Genomic DNA, 22892 nt, shown 5'->3' on the forward strand with positions numbered 1-22892 from the left:
CTTTCTGCACATCAATTTAGTATCAAGTGCTAATTGGTATGTACAAACAGCGCGAAATTGCATTTATCAAATTGATACGTACAAAATAAAATGTTCCATTTTCCGTTCCGCGCGTACCATTTTACATATTGTAGCTTCAATAATAACTGGATTGACATTTTTATTATTCTTATTTTTCTAAGTTTCAATACGCTGTAAAGCTTAGCTGTGTAGCTATTTTTATTGATTTACGTAGTTAGACGAACTCACGATCCAATCCAAGTGAGATCCGAGTTATTACCAGAAACTTTTTGTATTACAACGCAAAAGTCACCACCCATCTTGATGCATGAGGCCGAAGTCTGAGGCTTCGTGATAGAAATAGGCAGGATAGCGGTAAAAGTTACATTTTTATTTTATTTTATTGGATAGATAAGTGGACGATCTCACAGTCCATCTGGTGTTAAGTGGTTACCGGAGTCCATAAGCATCTACAGCGTAAATGCCGCCACCTACCTTCAGATATGGGTTCTAAATTCTCAGTATAGTTACAACGTCTGCCCTACACTTCAAACCCAAACCCATTACTGCTTCACGGCAGAAATAGGCGTGGTGGTGGTATTTACCCGTGCGGCCTCATCAGAGGACTTTCCACCAGTAATTACGCAAATTATAATTTTGCGACTTCGAACGACTTCGTCTCGATTTCATCTTATGTCAATTTAATTAATAGTAAAACTGACAAACGAATCAGCAAAGTTTCCTAGGTTGAGAGCCCCGTGAGCTCACCTACGCGTCCGGTGAAGTTAGCATTACCCCTTGAGGTTATCACCAATTAAAGTAAAAAAATAAAGTTGATATTAAACCTTGTTGGTTTAACTTTATTATTTTTAATTAAATACATTCTAGCTCACGTTAGCGGGATCCTACAAACGAATCATTGGTTACTCTGTGTGCAGTATAATAAAACGGTCAAGACCAAACTCCACGGTAAGCTTCGTCATTAGCTCAGTAAGCTAACAAAGCTTTTCGCTGACAGACACTTAAAGCAGAAAACTATCACCGATCAGACTACAAGGGGTAAGTAAGTAGGGGTCGTATTATAATTATTCTGATTTTATTGTTTCATCCGATCATTTAAATCCGCCCTCTACGATTAGACGATGTAAAAATTGATTCATTAATCGAAAATTCTTTACAGACCGATTTAAACAAGACATTGAAAGCATAATAGTACTATAATTATTGCTATAACCCTTGAACATAATTATTCTTATAGTATATATTTAGAAGTAAAGTTGAATGTAACCCAAGTACCAGCTTAAATGTCTCTGTTGCAAAGTAAAAAAGCGGCGTAAAGGTCAAATAGTCTATTTGAAATTCACCACACAAATTTCGACCTTATGTTCTCTCGGTAAGGATGCATTCGTAAATCATTGATGTTGTATGAGCTGAAGTCATTTATTGACATCAACAAAAACAGACGAACGAGGTGGCAAATTGAGTTTTGTTTCCGTAGTCAACTAATAAAAGCTCAGGAAGACTCATTAATGACACGTGTCGACTATTAAATTTTGAAATGATATTTCGGCGTACCGAATCGGTAAGACCGTGAAAATGCACGTTAAAATGTGTAATTTTGGAATATCTTGTTTTCACCTGACACTGATAGATTCGGACGTAATACATTGGCATGTTTTATTTATTACTATGAGTATATTATGTAGGTTCAATAACTTTTTCCGTCGTCCACGATTTTCGGGATCTGCTCGAAGGCTGTCATTGATTGTGGTTTTTTTTTATGTTAATGTCATTTACGTCATAAATATCTGTGCGTCCGTTTTTGAGATGAAATAATTTTAAAAGTAAATGGGAATTGTAGTCTAGAAGTATGTATATGAGAGAACTGTAATCTTTTAATGGCATGTGCGTCTATGTTGATAAGATACAGATATAAGATCACGAACTTTGTGATAAACTCCTATATCTACCGCAAATTTGAGTACCTAAACATACTTCGGATCGCTACTTCGCCCCCCCGTTTCACGCTGTCTCTTGTCAATGGGTCGCGGTTCCGATCCGGTAGTAGATTCAGCGAAGCACTGCTCTTACAAGCGCAGATGCTCGCAATTCTTTTGAGTTCTGTGATCTTGCTTATCAGTCAGGATGAAGTAAGTCCGTAAATGTATTTGCACGTAAAAACCCGGTTCGAACCAAAATGAAGTCGAAAATTATTTGAAAATAGTACATAATAGTTGTACTAAAACTTGTCAGACATTCACGGCTTCGAAACGTACAACCAAAAAGGTTTGTTGTATCGGTTAATTACGCTACTTAATTACAAAGCATCAGAAATTACACGCCGGATTGTAATCTAGTAAGCTACGTGAAATCAATCACTATCATTCGTTTTTTTTTTTTTTTCGCTCGATGCCATTGAAATAATCTGCTATCATTTTAAATATTTATTAAACAAAGTTATTTGTTATTTGTCGGAGTGAAGTAAATTTAAATTTTGATTTTTGTATTATTATTAATCTATCCGTGTTGTCCGGTTAACCGTGGTACAACAATACGTCTGTGGGGTGAATTCGATATACCTACTAAAAAATGTTACCGGTCACTGAACTAGACCATAGATAGACACAGTCCACTGAGTTTCTCGCCGGATCTTCTCAGTGGGTCGCGATTCCGATCCGGTGGTAGATTCTGCGAAGCACTGCTCTTGCTAGGGCTAGTGTTAACAAATTCGCTCAGGTTGGGCCCGTGAGCTCACCTACCCGTCCAGGCGTATCTCGAATAGCCTCTTAGGCTACCAGCGAATACGTAGGGAAAAAAATTACTTTGTAAATAGGTTTCGTTAAGACAACAATAATGAGCCTAAGCATTTGTTGACTAAATTTTTTTTAAATTATTATTTTGTTTTTATTGCTTAAATGGGTGGACGAGCTCACAGCCCACCTGGTGTTACGTGGTCACTGGAGCCCACAGACATCTACAACGTAAATTCGCTGCCCACCTTGAGATATAAGTTCTAAGATCTCAGTATAGTTACAACGGTTGCCCCGCCCTTCAAACCGAAACACATTACTGCTTCACGGCAGAAATAGGCGGGGTGGTGGTACCTACCCTTGCGGACTCACAAGAGGTCCTACCACCAGTAAAAATTTCGTCTTCTATTATCCACTTTACAGTTTCATAATTGGTTACATTGCTTTTATTCTTTTATAGCATGACATGAGAGCCGTCACGAGCTGAGACATATTGGCGTTGTATTATTTTTGCAACCGCTTCAACCGAACTGGAACATTTGACCGATAGTAATAGGCAAGAAGGAGATAGCTTGTAACTTAATAAATTCTTCGTCGATCGTATTAAGAATAAAGCCAATTAAGTTCTAAAGGTAACGTGAATTATCAAATTCGTAACACTTAACTGCATCGTTGTTAAGCTGATCTGTAAAATTCCTTTTGAGCTCAAACGCCCTGTCTATCCCTGTTAGGATTAGGTAGGTAATACTTCTAAATAAAAATGAATGCTACTATGGTGTTTTTGGATTGAAACGTTCTGTATTTCCCTATTAGGATTAGGTAGGTAATTTTTTTTTATTTCTTAGATGGGTGGTCGAGCTCACAGCCCTCCTAGTGTTAAGTGGTTACTGGAGCCCATGGACATTTACAACGTAAATGCGCCACCCACCTTGAGATATAAGTTCTAAGATCTCAGTATAGTTACAACGGCTGCCCCACCCTTCAAACCGAAACGCATTACTGCTTCACGGCAGAAATAGGCAGGGCGGTGGTACCTACCCGCGCGGACTCACAAGAGATCCTACCACCATACTTCTAAATAAAAATGAATGCTACTATGGTGTGCGCATTACTTGAGAACTGTTGGACAATAGGTATGAAAAGTCACCACCAATCGATCGAATATAAATATACATATAGGAGTTGACATCTGTCATGAAAAAAGTAAGAAGTGGGTGATTTTCTCGGCACGGACATTCTAATGCCAAATGCACGCCCAAGTCTCTACCTATTTTTCTACTTTACAATGAAAGTCAGTTTTTGATGTTAGAAACAAGAATACGCTAAGCTCTTAACTGGTCTAAGCGAAACTAGGTCTTTCGTTAACAAAAGCATATTGTTTCATTATAATGAGTTTCAAGTTATCAACATTTGCAGATAAGAAAACGTGTATAGGCTCTGTTCTTAAGCAATTACTGTTCCTTTATTAAGCTTACGTTAATATTTAATTATTTCCTTTTTTACTGATACCTTTATTTTATATTTAATTTTCGCAGTAGATATGCATAACAAAAATTCTTCATTTATTTATTTTAGTTTAAATACAAATTTAATTCGACGCAATTATGAAAATTAGAACTGAAGGCTGATATTTTTTAAATTTGAATATTTTTATCAAAAATAGGAGCAACGTTTCTTCTTTTAAAAAAAAAATATGTCAATTTTTCCGGTTTTAGTTACGTATGTTAATATTAATTATAATTTATATAATGTGTTTCTGATAAAATAAAAATAAAACAATGAAAAAACACGGCTTAAAGTTCAGAAATTGTCTACCGAAGCAGCGGCACATCATCGAGGATGTCAATTCCCGACATAAAAGCCGTTTACGAGATTTTCATTCGCAGCGGGACGACAAAGCACCTTCTTCACAAACGCCTTACACAATAAAGACGCGACAACGCTAAACAACTCGATAGACGTGCTTCATACAAAACCTATCGGACTATTACGGGTTGTATCAATAAATTTACCGTGTCTCAACAAATACGATAGGCACAGCGGGCATGTATCGTGAGCCAATTGTAATTAGGTGCCCTCCCAGCTGTTTGTCGTCGTTCTACGTTTTATGTTAAGCATCGGCCGCGGTTCAAGTACTGGAGGTTTCCATTAGCCGACACACCGACTACCTCTTAACCCCATGTCGACGCTCATCTTATTTTAATAAATTTAGACGTTATTGTTAACGATTTAGGTGTGTTTTCGATCATTTCATTTCTTAATTGTAACGAATAAGATTTTTACTAAATACAAACGTGATTTTAACTACCTAAGTGTTGTAATCACTAATCGATATTAAATGTTACTTTTTCATTTATGAGACAGTATTCGACGGTTCTATGTATGATGGAAAATTTAAAAAGAAAACAGCGAAATAAATTAATTAGATAGTGCGGATTCGGAATTATGCGACGAAGGGTGCGAGGGGGAGGGTTGAAGCGTCAGTCGGCGGGAAAACTAAACATAGGAAAATTAAGAGAGCGGACTCACCCTTTCTTCTTCGCGGATCATCTCGGCGATGCCAGGACGGATGTCGGCGTCGTCTGGGGGCATCGGCGGAGCAGGCGGAGCGGGCGGTGCGGCTGCAGCGGCGGGCTCGGCGCTCGGAGCGGGACTTGGGGTGGAGGCGCGTCGCCCGCGACTTTCGGAGAGGCGGCGTCGGGCTCGCCCAGGGGACCGCTCGCGACTTGCGGCGCGCTTGCTGGCTCGCGCCTCGGCGCCGACCAGAGTCGACGACGCATTCACGTCCGTGAGGCCGCGGATCTTCAACGCCTCGGCCACTTTTAACAGAGCCGGGATCTGGTCCTCGGACACGTTTATCTCACCGCGGTACATGTAGTACACCACCGCCTTCAAGTCACAGTATTTAATGTCGTTGTTCATTATGATGATCGGATGCTGGCACGGGTTGTCGGTGAGCAGCTCCTGGAAGTACGGGCTGCAGGCCGACAGCACCAGCTTGTGCGCTTTCAGTTTCTGTCCCTCGCAAGCAAGGGTCACATCGACGAAAAGTTCCGTCTGTAGCAGCTGATCGAAACAGCTGGTCAAGTTGCTCTGATAATTGTTCCATCGCAGGCAGAACTGTTGGGGAGTCCCTCGGTCCTCCATGGCGACGGGATCTTCTTCAGCCGGCATGGTGACGAGGGTCGGTGTCTTTCGTCGTAGGCGGCTCAGCACGAGCACCGGTGCCCGAACATGTGTGCCTGTAACGTAACGAGTGCTCAATGTCGGAGCGCAGCACGTACGACGCGGCCGAGGTATCGCGAGGCACTGAGCGGGTGAGGGCCGCGAGAGAGGCGCGGGGCGGCCGCGACTTGGGCGGGACGCTGTACTGTTCCTCCGGCGAATAGGAGGCCAGCTGCTGGCGGCACCACGCCTCCAGCGCCCTCGCCCCCGCCCCGCCCGCTTCCCGCCGCCCCCGCTGCGCCCGCGCACACACACACACACACACACCACCTGCTATTGGCACACACGCGAACGATACATCGTGACTCGATCATAACATACTAATAATTATTGACATACAAAATGGCACGGCTGTTAAATAGAAAAAGATAAACAGTTATAGAGTAGCGATACATTAATTGTCACTGAATTTGAAATGTCTTTAATTAAGGGTTATAATTGCAACAAAATAATAGAGTTGGAGATGTTTCTATTCATTAATTCAGTATAAAGTTCGTAATTAGGTACAGACATAAGTGAACTGCCTACACTTTACGTCGCATTCAAGAAATATTGTCTAATTAATCTTCATGAAGGACGACCAAGGCCTTAGAACAATGTATTTTGAAGTATGAACATATTATCGTGTGATGGGAATAGGCTATAGCAAATATGTAATGTTTCTTTGAAGCCAATTATTTTATAGCTCAGCGTACGTGAGCGGGGGCGCTGTACTTAAAATAAGCATTGCGAATGTGTCGTAAGTTACAAATACCATGGCGTCGTTTTTCCTAATTAAATAAAGTTTAAAGTACAATAACATAAAGACCCTTCTTGAGACATGAAGTTAAAGTTTATTGCACTGGAATAGGTGTCACCAATTAGTTTCGATCGGGGTCCGTTTTAAGAAATGAAATGATAGTCGCGGTTCGCACTACATTTTATAGAAAAAAAAATTATTAAACAAATATAATAACGGAAATAATACAGGTATTTTTTGCATATCTAAATGAGAAAAATAACATTTTATGTTACATACTATCTGTCTGATGTTTAAAGTAATATTTGGTACAAGCTATGGAAATAAAATTCTAGAGATATTCATTAGTAAGTCGAGATCAAAATTTATCTATACTAATATATAAATATCCGTAAAAAACCATTGTAGATTTATAACTAATATATAAATCTACAATGGTTTTTTTACGGATGTTCCGTTATAACTACTGAACCATGCATCCGATTGACTTGAAATTTGGTATCCATGTAGAAAATACATGTACTTAATGGATAGGCTTAATATTTATATGAGTTTCGGACTCCCTACACCAGTTGCGGGGGCGTTAATGATGAGAATCTTTGTGGGGGTGAGAAACAATAATGTTAATTTTAAATGCCCAGCGAAGGGGACGGGTACAGCTAGTACTTACTAAAGATAATCTTCGAAAATGCTTCTTCACAAATATGATATGTTCACCCAAACAAAGTACCTAAATAGTTTCAAAATATTTTTTTGTAGTTCTGAATATTTATTACTAGACACTTAATTTTATCCAGAACTCTTCACTGAAAACTTTCGTACTCTGTAGTACAAGTTGCTAGGTTCTCGCGGTCTGAACAACAAAATGGGTCGGCGGTCCGGATGCTTTTTTTTATTGCTTAGATGGGTGGACGAGCTCACAGTTCACCTGGTGTTAATTGGTTACTGGAGCCCATAGATATCTACAACTCAAGTATAGTTACAACGGCTGCTCCACCCTTCAAACCGAAACGCATTACTGCTTCACGACTAAAATAGGCAGGGTAGTGGTACCTACCCGCGTGGACTCACAAGAGGTCCTACCACTAGTGACCCGCGGTTCGCCATTTGGCAACCCCTGCATTAGTATATCGGCTATTTAAACTAGTACTCATAGCTCTCCTTTTTCCTTACCTTATCCCACTAGGTGTAGTCGGGACAGCTAATTTTTCTCTTCCATTCTCTTCTAGCAGCCGTCATCTCAACACTGACTCCTCTCTCTCCCATATCATCATTCACACACTCCATCTATGTCTTCTTCGGTCGACCTCTTCCCCCTCTACCTTGCACTACCATTTCCATACATCTCCGAGTCATATGCATCTTTTCCAAACTAGTACATACTCAACTAGTATTCATAGCATGCTTCAAAAATACGCAAGGCAAGCACTAACCGACGCATTCCATGTGCGCCCTAAACAATACCCACTCAAAGGATTGCCGGCACGTCAGGTACGAGAAGCTTAGGTTATTATTGCCATGAGTAAATTAACCGGGAGGTAGGTATAGCAGGAAGTCGAGAAGGCTCGAAAAAAATTCCTTCTTGATAAAGCCGGATAATTGGACTATTAATTAAATGGATATAATATATCCGGTTTCAATAAATTTCAATGAAGACAAATCCTATCCTTGTACAATCTAGACTTCAGGTTCAAGCAACACTGAGCTTTATTTTAGAAGTACTTAGTCGTGTATTTTGCATGAAAATGTGTTGTTTTTTGTTTTGCCGCTTTTTACGTAATCAATCTTTTTTTTTCAATCATTGTAGAATAATTTGAGGATGACGTAAATAACACGCACGTATGTAAAGTAAATATATTTCGTTATTTTCAATATCATGGTCACGGATTGCTATTTCTAGTTGATTGAACATGAACTAATAATGATTTGTTTATTTTTATTTTATTATTATATTTATTAAAATCCCTAGAGATTTAGCGGGTGTTAGATGGTCTTATTCATCACAATATACTTAATTGAGCTAGCATAATAATAATAATATTGATCAGATACAGAATTAAAATCGATGTAAAATTAAAAACACAATTAGTATGGGCGTGACAAGCAACAATTAGAGTGTGTTTTTTTTTCAAAACACTAACATTAGTTTTAAAGGAATCCACGTTCGGAAATGAAAACAGAATATTAAATCGACTCGACGAATTCATTGAGAAATCATAATGAGCTATCCACGCCTGAACAAACACCGAAATCTAAGTTAGTCGAGAATGAAATGGCGCATCAAAACAATAATTACTTTGTAGAGAAAAATAAAATAGAAAGCTCTTAATTATACTTCTTGGTGCAACTGACGTTCTCACCTAAAAGCGCAAGCACGATAATGATTTCTTTAATTGACTCGCAAGCTTTTCGTTGAACTAACTTTCGAGTTGTTTGCTAGACTTTATCTGGCTTTTTTAAATAGACATGCCTTTGGATAGACGGAACGGCTCTGTAAAAAAACGTTTTATTTTAAAACAAAATTAAAATCTCTTTCATTTTATGAACGTCAACTTTTCTTGTTTTCTGTCTAGCCTCTGCTAAGATGAAAAAATACAGATCGTACTCTTTATAAGAATACATAATGAGCACGATCTGTAATTTTTCATTTACATTAAAATTTTTAATGGCATTATAGGCGTATTGTAGTTTACTATTTTATTTATTTTGTATTTTTTATTATTATTATACATATTATTACTATTATATTTAGTAGTAAATCCTAATAAGTAGTCTAGAAAAAACGACCTCAAGTTGCCTTTGATTTGAGAGCTACGTATTATTGCAAGCGATTGACACTTGCAAGCGATAGAACTTATATCTCAAGGTGGGTGGCGCATTTACGTTGTAGATGTCTATGGGCTCCAGTAACCACTTAACACCAGGTGGGCTGTGAGTTCATCCACCCACATAAGCAATAAAAAAAAGAAAAGAAACTAATGCTAGAACATTTTGTCGAATTTCTAACATTCATAATTCTTCGATTAAAACTTATCAAGACATTCATTGGTTCATACAAAAAAAAAATGCATAAGTATACCTATATTTTATTGCCTATACGTGTGTATGTATGTAAGTGAAAATGTGAACGAGTTCGCGTCCTATTTGGTTTTAAATGGTTACCGTCGCGATGGTATCCCCGCCACCTTGAGACATGAGGTCGAATTCTTAAATATTTTGCTTATTATATTTAATTTACGGGATGTAAATATACCATACCCGAAGCGGGAAATGAAGTACATAATCTATTTTAATTTTCTGAAGTGATTTTTTTTTTTAAATAGGCCAATATATTTCTGATCTTCTTGACGATCTAGAAACATATAATAATTATTCAATAAAGTTTTTTTTCTTGATTGTCTAAAAGCTTATAATTATAAGGATTTTTTATTGTCGATTTAGTGTCAAGATTTCGATGTAATTAAAACTACTTTTACGGTTTTATCTCTCTTTTTTACTATAATGATATTACATTCGACTTTTTTTTAAATAAAATTCTGTTTATTTGAGGTTATTTTAATCAAGTTATTAACGTGCAAAACTATAACAGCGCTATATTAACTTAAACATTTATTAATCGATAAATGCTTGTTCTTGAAACATAAAAGCATAGGGATAAACCTTTCTTTATGAACATCATAGAATATATGTTTGATTTAAAAAAAAAAACATTTTTAGACTATATGCGTGTTTTTTTTTTTTGTTTGTTTATAGTTGAAATACCGACAATTACTGTACACGTTTGCAACTAAATCGAGAAGACTACGCGAAATATGAATAAGCAAATTTAAGATATATTCACTCTTATTTTGTTATAAGATAACTCGAGTCACGTACATAGCGATTCTAGCTGTCAAGTTTTTACATACATTTGTATACTTTACAGTACGATCACTTAAAGATGAAAGACTATTGATTTTTTTAGCTTGATCCGTCTTTATCTGGTGGTAGGGTATCTTGTGAGCTCGCGTCTGTGGGTACCACCACCCCCCCTATTTCTGCCGCAAAGCAGTAATGCGGTCCGGTTTGAAGGGTGGAAAGCCCTTGTACAATACATCTGAGACTTGAAACTCATGTCTGAAGGTGAGTTGCGGAACTTACGTTGTCAATGTCCCTGGACCCCGGGAAACATCTAACACCAAATAAATAAGCGGTAAACAAGCACCCCGTTTAATTAGTAAAAAAATCTATATTTCAATGTGACCGAATTTCTCAACGTAGGTAATTTTCACAGGCTTCATGAAGGCAGATTAACTTGAAAATTTCACACGTATCAAGGACCGATATCAATATAATACTTTTATTATTTATGCTTAATAGGCTAAATAACTTTTTCGATATTAAAAATAAAAATTGCTTTATAATTCGATTTGCTATTTAAGTTTATGTAGGTATATGTTTTTTAAACCATAATGAGTGATTTAAAAAAATCACCACAGTTAAAAATGAAACACATAGTACAAAACATTTCGATAATGATTAACAAAATCATAAGTCCGTGGCCATTTTCTTATAACGCTCGCTCTGAACTGCAACACCTGATGACTGATCACAAAAATTATTACACAAGAATTACTGACTAATCTTAATACGCGTATACAAAGTAAAACATTAAAGAGACAGCGGCGCCCACGAAATAATCGCTAAATTAGCGCGAATCAAAACCATAGAATTACCCAGAAATAAACATGGCATATAAAAACAAAACGTTTAGTGTTTATGTGGAGTTCCACGAAGCCAGTTGTCCGTGTTTGGACGGGGGCACTGTAAAACACACACGAGGGCCCTTCGCGCCCTACAAACAAATATGGAGAAACGCAAGCGGCCGGACGCCTTACAAATTAATAGACATGAATCTTGCTACAAATATAAATATTATATTCATTTTGAAATTATTTATTAATTTAATATCACACTAAAAATGCTTCAGTTTATACAAATTTAGTCTTTTTTTATTGACTTTGTAGGCAGAGGAGCATATCTGATGGTCAGCGGTTACCGTCGCTCATGGACATCAGCAATACCAGAGGGACAGCCAAGTCTCTGTCTTCCATAAACTTATAACAAACACGAAACCTATTAAGATACATTAGCTTAGTTTTTCATACGTATAAAAATTTGAAAGCTTCTAATAGCTAGCAAATTTATCATTTTGATATGTATTCTGAAAATACTTTAAAGTGTATATAAAAGTGTATATAGAAATAAAAATTTGAGTGTACGTATCAAGATTCTATATATCTTCTATCTTTCAGCCCACAAGCGTCCCACTGCTGGACATAGGCGTCTTCCAAGCCTCAACACAACGACCGGTCCTGCGCTGCCTGCTTCCATCGAATCCCCGCGACTTTCAATAGTCGTCCACCTAGCGGGAAGTCTACCTACGCTACGTCTTCCATAACGCGATTGCCACTCGAGAACTATTCAGCCCCCTTCCCGGGCTGAGTCTCTGCTCGCCCACCTGTCCTGGTGAAACTGGAAAGGCATCCGGGCCACCAATAACTTCAATCATAAAAAAAAAAGAAAAAAAAAAAAAGCAATTCGGCCGCAGCAGCCATCTGTTCTATGAGCAATGTTCACAGATCTGAATATTATTGTCTCTACATCGCGTAGTGTAGAAAAATTCATAACCCAAGTATATAGAACAAATATTTTAATAGTTTTGGTCCGGTACAAATAGTTAAATATTAATTCTGTCACGTAATAGGGTGTTTTGTTATTATTATGGTATGCATTTTTTTTATTATCTAAATAATTAATTTAATTGAAAAATCTATATATTTTTCAATACGTCTATGCTGGATTGTAGATGCATTAAAAGACAAAAATATTATGTTCATTTAAAGTTAATTGAACCTATAATAGGAACCTTGTTTAATTCTCGTGACTAAAAATTCAGCTGTCAGTCAGCAATCCGTCAAGTTTTTTGATAAAAGTATTTAGTAACATCCTGTATACGGGACCACCGGCCGCGAAAGGTCCCTGTCCACTGCGGTACTACGTCACTTGATGGTATTTACATTTTATTTTATAATATTTTATTCTATTAAATGTTCGCGACTGACTTCCACGGTGAAGGAATAGCATCGTGTAATAAAAAACCAAACCCGCAAAATTATAATTTGCGTAATCACTGGTGGTAGGAACTCTTGTGAGTCCGCACGGGTAGGTACCACCGCCCTGCCTATTTCTGCCGTGAAGCAGTAATGCGTTTCGGTTTGAAGGGTGGGGTAGCCGTTGTAACTATACTGAGACCTTAGAACTTATATCTCAAGGTGGATGGCGCATTTACGTTGTAGATGTCTATGGGCTCCAGTAACCACTTAACACCAGGTGGGCTGTGAGTTCGACCAACCACCTAAGGAATAAATAAAAATATATATTAACTTACATTCCTATGACTCAGTTCTATGACGGAATGAGAGATAACGTGCTGCTTAAGCCGATTGCAAGATTTGAAATTCGAAGCAAATATAACTAATTATAATTTCGCTACGAGATAACTTATTTTAATTCCCTCAATGAAGACACGAAAGTAAGGGGTAATTTTTGTTATAAACTGGGCGAATACAGTTTTATTAACGTATTGTGAAAAAGCTCTTACTTAATTAAAGTATTAAAGAGAAGAAAACAGATATTAGTAATAAAAGTAGTGAACTTTCTTTTTCTAAATGACAACTACAAAAGAAAAAGTATTAAAAAAAAATTGAGTTTTTCAAACGTTCTCAACTAATTTACGAGAACGGTTTCAAATTAATTGTTGGTATCTGTGTTTTTGACCTGTAATTCTACCCTCGTTCACGATCCCGTCATTTTGTTGGTCGTGTTCTATGTGAACTGTGAAGCATAGTTCTATGTGAACTGTAAGATGAGAGATAGAAGGAGGCCATGCACTAGCTTGATCAAAAGTTTCCTCACAGAACGTGGATTTCAGTTTCTATTGGCGGCAGCTTTTCTCCTCCAGTTGATATTTATCGGAGATGTAGCTAATTGTAAAAAACAATGTGGTTTCTGATCACGAAGCTCTTTTTTGGACGTGCGAGACAACTTATTTTGTGAATTTTCAAGGTGTATGGCGCATTTACGTTGTAGATGTCTATGGGCTCCAGTAACCACTTAACACCACGTGGACTGTGAGCTCGTCCACACATCTAAGCAATAAAAAAAAAGAATTAATTAATTGATTTTATTTCTAATTCTATTTCGACGGTAATTTTTTAATTTTCCACAAACTATAAATGTAGTAAGAATTTATATAGGTATTTAATATTTTTGCGTGATTTGAAACTAGATGGCGTTAGCGGTATTAAATATTTCGTTGAGTAGTATTACCATTCAAAAATATCTCCTAGTATGTTTAAATGAAGCAAATGAGTTTTATGCTGTGCTTCACATAGTATAGCATTATTGCACAAATCTTTGATTGTGCTAACATAAGCAAGCCCTAAGTTTTGTGCCGTTCTGGTCATTGGCAACACTGCTATAAGATGATGAATTTGTGAAAATTTAAAATCTGAATAAAACTTTATACGCCTACATAAACAAAAAATACACCAATGTAATTATTCAAACAAATAATGTCCAACAAAATTCAGAATAGCTATATAAATTACTATCCTCTGATTACTCATGTAGACACGATAACTAAAATGCAGAGAATGTGGCCGTCTTAAATCAAAAAGGCGACATAAAACATTGAGTGGTATTTTTTCATTATTTCACATCAGCTATAAAATAGGTGACGAGTGCCTACAAAAGACTGGTCACCCTGTTCGACCAGGGTAGGATCAAGCATAGAATTTCGGGGGTTAATTTACACAAACTTTAAAGTTTTACGTTTCGCTTACGACAAATATACAGGTAATTCAACTTAAATATATTCACGCAAGCACGTAGAATTGGAATCATAATTACTCGATATTAAAAATTGTAACGGGCAATTATTTGTAACTTCATAAAACACAACAACATTAAAGATAAACAGTTTTCGATATTATCTATGATTATGTTATGTTAGATTGACGTACATAAATGCGCATATGTATTTACAGTAATAATAGGGTAGTCAACTGATATTGGCATTAGAAAAATCTAATGGACTTCATGAAGAAGTAACATACTACATGTGAAGTGATTCTTAAAAAGTATTTATTAAAAATCGGGAAGGGATTGCTTTGTTGTGATTTTTGGGGAAAGTGAATGCTAATTTCTTTATAATTAGTGTAAAAACACCTGCCATCTTACTCCTAGGAATGCCTTACCGTGAAGACAAAAAACCAAGTCAAACAAACTGCCAGAATTCAAGATATCGTTAGTTCCTTCTGTGTTAAATGAAACGTAAAAGTCTAGAAATAAACTGATCACACAATATTCAAATGTCGACGAGTACACCTTAGTCGTCCGCAAAATATTCGCACCGTAAACAAACTAAAATAATGACAATAATAAATCGTATAAGTAATTTTAATTAGTGTAAAAACTTTGATGTTTCTGACTTAAGGCACTATCCGTGTGAAAAAACATCAAAAAGCATATCGGTTTTATACATCTGAATGGATTTAATTTCACATTCTTCATCTAGCTTTACTGTTAGATTTTTAGACGGCATCCAATAAAATCACTTAATCTCTTAGTCGAACTTTTTTATTATAATTCTATATACAAGCCCAGCCACCTACCTACCTCCGGCCCTGCTATCACGCAACGCGAATCGCGGGCGCCAATTAAATTGTACGACATAAAACTTCTAAATCATAATGTCGGTGTATACACCATGCGTTATTAATTAAGTTATAAAAAAGTCATCGCTGAATTAGCATATTTATAGATCTATAAAGTTGTAGGCGCGAGGGAAGGGCCTTGCCGTAGGTAACCTTTTGTTACATATTGTTGCAAAACACCAACATCGTTAATTAATTAAACAGACGGATATAAGGAATGTCTTTTTATTTAGTTATTGACTATGTTTAAAATATACTCTAGATATAGATCTAGAAGGTTTTATTAATACCTTCTTTATTACCTCCCTCTTAATTTATTTTATGCATTAAACCAACATTTTCATAAACAAGAGAGGTAAGTCGGAGATAGGTTCATATCGATTAGCGACATCTGTTGGTGATTCTGTTTAATCACTAAGTATTGTGATTTATCGATAACCGATGGCGCTGTTCGTCCGGTCACCGGCCTCGTCGAACCCGTCGTTTGCGACGAAGGGCTCGACGAGCGAATTAACCCATAGACACAGCCCACTGAGTTTCTCGCCGGATCTTCTCAGTGGGTCGCGTTTCCAATCCGATGGTAGTTTTTTTTTTTTTGTTGCTTGTATGGGTGGACGAGCTCACAGCCCACCTGGTGTTAAGTGGTTACTGGAGCCCATAGACATCCACAACGTAAATGCGCCACCCATCTTGAGATACAAGTTCTAAGGTCTCAAGTATTGTTACAAGATTCTGCGAAGCACTGCTCTTGCTAGGATCATTGTTAGCAACGCTCCGGTTTGAGCCCCGTGAGCTCACCTACACACCTTATGGTGAAGCTGAAATAGCCTCTCAAGGCTATCAGCTTAGGTAGGAAAAAAAAATATCGTTGTTCGTTTCGTCAAACTCGTTCAGTCCAGAAATTGAATTTAATTGATTTGTTTCTATTGTAAAGAACAAACGATTTTCGACCTTTTGTTTTCTACCTAAACACAAGACTTTTAGAGGCTATGCCAGCGTAACTGAACGAAACAATTATGGATCGATGATTTGTAAAGATTCTTTTGATCCTCGAGAGGTCGAAATTGACTCTGGATTAACTCGTTTTGAGTCTCGACATATAAAAAAAATCTACGAGATCTAAAAGTGGACCAATAATTTTCCCTATCTATTCGCTGGTATCCTAAGGGGGCTAGGACAGTTGCGCTCTGGCTGGTAGGTTTTTTTTACTTATTGCTTAGATGGTTGGACAAGCTCACAACCAACCTGGTGTTTAGTGGTTACCGGAGCCCATAGACATCTACAACGTAAACGCGCCACCGCATATTGTCATTAGGAATACATAAAATCAAGAATTCTTAATGATAGAACTATTAAAGATATATCAATATACATACCAGTATAACTTATTTTTTCTGCAAAACTTATTATAGTTACACGATTTTGAAAACTAGGATACGTCTTCTTGTAATTCGTCTGTACATTGACGTTTGACGACTCTTATTGAAGTATCAGCGTTTGTACTATAATTTCTAGATAAAATATTATTTATAGAAATCTGACACTTAAATGATCGTATAGACTATAAATAATAAATTGTAATATGATCTGTTTAAATACAAATTCTTATTCTGTATTGAAACATGAACTTACACAAATCAGTTCAACTTTGTATGGATCACAATGACTCAGACGATGCAATTTTGTAATACTATTATAGTTCGTAAATGTCTAATTAAAAGGGAAGGCCTAGATAACCTATCTTTTAGCGATAAGAGCGCCTATTGCACAAATTATATCTGCATGTTGACTGATTTTCATTTTGCATGCGCAATAAAGTATAGTCTATCTGTCTCTCTCTTATATTCCGGTATATAAATTGAATCATATGTTTCGTCTCTATGCGTTCCCAAGCCGCTAATCCTTTTCTAATGAAACTTGAAATTTTGGAAACGGTTTCTGTCATAAAACCTTCAACGCACACATATGGGAGGTTGCGCGAATAATTTCAAGAAATCGATGTCTTTCATACAATTAGCAATATTAACAGTGACCGAATTTCGCTAGGACACAGCTACCCCCATATATCTGCACACACTTGTAAATACTACATGAATAGTGACCACTATAAACTTCAAAATCATTCATGTCTAAATTCGAGACATTAATATTTCATTAACGTTATGATGTCTATGAGCTCCGGTGAGCACTCAACATAGATGCGTGAACTATCATGACAAAGTGTCTTTCAGAATCAACGACAGATATCGTCTTCTCGCATTAAATCTGTATAACCTCAAAACTTACTAATTTTACAGGAGAGTGTTTTAAAGGTTGAACGTGTAACATTTTTAATATTAATAGCCTTTGTAACAATTTTTTTTTCAGTTACATTATCTGTTTTTAAAGTAAGATAAAATTATGTAATAATTTTGTTAATAGTCGTCTTATGAGAAAAATACCGGTGATACCAAATGTTACACATATTAACTCAATTTCGAATATTTTTTGGAAATTGTACAGGGTGTTGGATATTCTAATACTACGCTTTTCCTCGAATCTACTACAAGTCTCGTTGAAATAGATTTTTGATTAGATATAATATGCAAAACCAGAACCGTTTGACCTCCGCAATCGGTTGTTTCTACCACGATTAACCTACTGAACTAAATGTGGACGGCTGTGTACTATAGTTAGTGGTTACCAGTAAGCCAGCTTACTATGCACTGAGCTCTTTAGGTCAAACTAATTATGAAATATGAAAATCTAGTTCTTTTTTCGCTCCGTTTCATTAGTTGTCTCTAAAAAAAAAAGAAAAAAATATATAAATAGTTTAAGCTTCGCATCTGACATATTGTTAATAAGCGACACATGTAAGAATTCTGATTACCCGTCTGTATGTACGCTGCATTTCGTTCTTTATGTTTGCCTAATTGGGAACAAGAAGAAGATAATTGTTTTTTTTTATTGCTTAGATGTGTGGACGAGCTCACAGCCCACCTGGTTTTAAGTGGTTACTGGACCCCATAGACATCTGCAACGTAAATGCGCCACACATCTTGAGATATAATTTCTAAGGTCTCAGTATAGTTACAACGACTGCCCCACCCTTCGAACCGAAACACATTACTGCTTCACGGCAGAAATAGGCAGGAGGGTGGTGCCTACCCGTGCGGACTCACAAGAGGTCCTTACACCAGTAAACATTGTAACGACAATAATACACTTAAATTAATACACAGCGCTTTTACTGTTTATTCTCGCTTCCATTATTCTCAGAAAGTCAAAATAAACATTTGAAAGTTGTATTGACCACCGTCTTAATTTCTCTTATATGAAATAACAATATAGTTTATCTAACTACATAGCTTAAACTATTACAATGATATTATTACAAAAGTTTTTCAAGTTTTTATTATTTAACCAAAACTTCATTTAGTGTGACGTCATTTGTGGTAAAAAAAGATGTACTAAGTATGGATTACAAATCGTTCTAATTTAAGTAACACCCTTTATTAATAGGTACTTTTGAGATTGTTTTGATACCGGTGTTCGGTTGGTTGGTGATTGTTCGGTATTTATAAATAATTATGTAAATAATAATCAAACTCAAACAAACATTCCTATTATTTAATCTTACTCGTTCGTCTCTTGATGATTATTACACATAAAAAAAAACATTAAATTGACTTTTATACCCTTTTTACACAAACCAATCACATGATTATTTCCCATTGGAGTACCTATAGCTCAACGAAAACATTGTACGACTCAACATTTCGCATTCGCACATGAGATCAATACCGAATGAATAGTCTCAGAATCTCTGCAAGGTTTTTTTTTTTAAGTTTTTTTCCGATGGATTTGGGGAAGTGTCCCTCTGACATGCGGTTAATTGGAATGCCACGACGGACAAGCCGTATTCGAATACGTCCTCAAAACGCACACACTAGGTGCGAAACCGACTTTTTAGTCTATTTTGATATTCGTTCGATTTTATTTACTTTATTTTTTAGATTGATTGATCCATGAAGATTGTTTGCGCGGTATTCGTAGATTTTTATTTTTCTCTTTTGTTTATCGAAAACGGATTGATCTCATATGTATGTAATAAAAATTGGTCCCGCAGTAGTCGAAATTCGACTATGGTCGTCTGAAATTAGAAGTTTGAATTGTTATGGTTCTATTATCAAAAACTATTTATTATACCTTTAAAATCACAGATTTCCCCAAGGCTACACTATAGACGAATAATATTAAAAATAAACAATATTAATCTATTCTCAATTTGTAACAAACTAAAGAGTATACATATGTGTGTGTGTATGTCAAATACATTGTAGTGTGTGTATTGTTTTTCATACAGATTTAATGTACTTTTTATGGACAATTTAAAAAAAATATTTGCATTCTGGACTCCTTTTCTATATTCTCTATAAGTGTGGGAAATTTCATACTCCTCCGTCCGCGCAATTTTCGTAAAAAGGGATACAAAGTTTTTGCTTCACGTATTAATATATAGATACCGCTCGATTTGTAGGACTTAAACACGAGGTAGGGAGGTAGGGAGAAGTTTGTGGAAGTTTTCACTTATGAAGTTAATATGATAGGTAGATTTGCGCACTTGCGCTTAATAGTTTTTTAGTAAGACGTCTTCTCGAAACATCTGATGATCAGCGGTTCGGATCCTACCCAAAAAATTGCAACGTACGTATACTGCAAATTAAGGTAATCGATTTATTAACTAATATTTCACCAGTACGTAGGATAGGAATTAGAATAGAATACATACGCAATTTGAATAGCATTCACGAGTGCTCACTATTTTGTTACTGCCGAAGACTTAGTTTGATTTTTTTGTGTAAACCCAAGAAACGTCACAACGTAAAAGCTGCCATGACATACACGATCCTGTAGACTGAATGGTAAACAGTCGACATCGCTCTAAACACGTCATTACGGATCCTCCCGATCCAGTAACGGTGCTTTTAGGCACCTCAAGCACCGGTCACCGTCCTCGTCGAACCTGTCGGTTGCGACGAAGGGCTCGACGAGCAAATTAACCCATAGACACAGCCCACGGAGTTTCTTGCCGGATCTTCTCAAAGGGTCGCTTTTCCGATCCGGTGGTAGATTCTGCGAAGCACTGCTCTTGCTAGTGTTACCAACACTCCCAGTTTAAGCCCCGTGAGCTCACCTACACGTCAAGAAGAAACTGAAATAGCCTCTCAAGGCTATCAGCATAGGTAGGGAAAACAAAAAGCTGCCATCAACCTTAAAACTTAAGGTATAATATATATCAACTGTTTAGCAAAAGCGCTTAATACATTTTTTTCGCGTTTCATTTTTGTAACACGATGTCATTGCTTCATCGTCGAAGCCATTCGAACATACATATATCAATATGTAATCCAGCTTATCTATCTCGAGAACTTACTTGCAAGAGAACGTGAGTTTCTGGTAACTATTTCGGAATCACTGCAATACATAAATCAATAACAATCAGCAAACTTCGTTGAACAACATAAAGTTTCCAAGACCTATTTTAGAACTTCAATCGGGGGTATGTACTTGTGTCGATCGAAGTCCCGTTCGAATGCAGTATAGAAGAAAGAGACAACAAGATAAGAGGGATTAGAATTTTAAACAAGTTCTTTTGACGTAGGATTGTAGGTAAGAATTAGGTATAGTCAAATTAAGTATTAAATTACGTTCAATTGTCTTTTTAATTTAAAAAAACGGGAGAAAACAAAAACTTTCTTTTTATTAGAACACCTATTTCATCGTTTTCAAATATCGAGCAAACATATTTTATGAGCACGTCAAGTTTACCAACACAGACAAGGCCAAAGACTTTACCCACTGAAACTTTATTGGGATGTTTGATTTTCATATAATTTTCGATTTTGAAATACTTAGGTACATAGTTATTTTAAGTCCGAGCAGAATCGGGCCTTTTCACACTCTGTTAAAGCATGTTTTAGCATGTGGAGACGACTTGAAATGATTTTTTTTTCCAAGCCGCCGTAACTGACACCGGTGCCAAAAGTATTTAACGAATACAATAATCTATCTTCCAAGTACGTCCCAGCCTGAGCTAAAGACCAAGAAGTCGCCCCTCCCAGACTTTAACATTTCATTCCATAAAGCATTTTAATGGAAAATCGATGATATAATTCAATTACCCGGAGCGAGGCCACGCCACCTCAGCTTTATTACTTTAGAAAAAAAAAAATACAATGTCGTCGGTTGTTAAATAGGAGAGCTCTTTAATCAACTTGTTACGAGTCATTGGCTATGTGGGTTAAGCAGTTGCTTGCACTATGCTATTTTCTAGAATTAACTTTAGTTACTTTCAACAAAGTTCTTCGACATCACGTTATATCTAGATTAAATATTATTTTAAAATTAATCTGCATTGAATTTGAAAATACCAGACCCTTATGAAACATAAAATTCCTAACGGATAATGTAAATCAGAACATTAATGTACGGAACTGTAACATGAATACTTATGTTAAAATATTAAATACTCTAAATAATAAAACAGCGATAAGTTTATCTATAATTAACCATGTTATTGAAAATAGACAATGTTATTTTTAGTTAACAAAAATCCTTAGAACAGTACCTATACAGCTAAACGCCAACTTTTCACCAAATAACAGAGATCATAGGTTGCAAACAAACAAAAACAAAAAAAATGTCGTATTTGATTTCAATCGAAGGCAAGAGCTCTCGACGGTAAATATTATAACCAGAATATTATAACGTACAACATTAATATCAGATTGTTTGTGATATTGAAAACTAAATTAAATATACGCGATCTCATGAAAATATATGGCGTCGTACTGAGAGAATATTAAGTTAGATTAGTCGAGCTAATTAGGTGACCTCACCGGCCATTTAATGTTAAGTGATTAAGTGACCCAGTGGACACCGGAATACCAGCCCCAACTTTGGCACTGAAATCGAAGGCTCAATTGTAACGTAATAGAATGGGGACCACATGGGCGGATCAGTGTGCTTAGTGCGAGTTTTTAACGTTCTTCATAGCGTAAAAGTTAACCCAATTTTGTGTGCAGTTGGAACAGCGCCCCTAACGGCAAACGTAGGCAAACGATCCCATTTCATACAAATATGAGCTAACTTTTACGCTATCGAGTACGTTAACAAACTCGCACTAAGCACACTGTAATTCAAAAGTAATATTCCAAATTAACAAAACGAACGAAAATTTACTTTACTCTAACATAGTGTTATCGAAAAACAACATTAGTAGGTATCGAGTCAAAATCAATCCAAAGTCTTATCTACGCATTTGAATAATGTTTTATTTATCAAACGCTTCGTTCTGAATCGATGGACAGACGGTTTCTGAGTTCGGGAATAATAGAAAAAGTGCAGCCGGATGAAAACGTATGAATGTTAATATCG

General features: G+C 36.5%; 1 protein-coding gene across 4 annotated transcripts in view; it reads right to left on the reverse strand.

Moving 5' to 3' along the window:
* LOC114252812 (protein bric-a-brac 1) overlaps positions 1-22892 on the reverse strand; it is a 360826-nt gene that overhangs the window by 281885 nt on the left and 56049 nt on the right. Inside the window, exon 4 of one of the 4 annotated variants that reach the window (XM_089731553.1) lies at positions 5280-5992. In XM_089731553.1, coding sequence (XP_089587679.1) covers positions 5280-5924 — 645 coding nt within the window. In that variant the 5' untranslated portion in view covers positions 5925-5992. Of the gene's footprint in view, positions 1-5279; positions 6084-22892 lie in introns of those variants that run through there. The other 3 variants (XM_028187466.2, XM_028187464.2, XM_028187465.2) reach the window with 3 other exon arrangements.

The sequence above is a fragment of the Bombyx mandarina genome, chromosome 01 (genome assembly GCF_030267445.1).
Source record: "Bombyx mandarina strain Sakado chromosome 01, ASM3026744v2".
In the NCBI taxonomy this organism is placed as follows: Eukaryota; Metazoa; Arthropoda; class Insecta; order Lepidoptera; family Bombycidae; genus Bombyx; species Bombyx mandarina.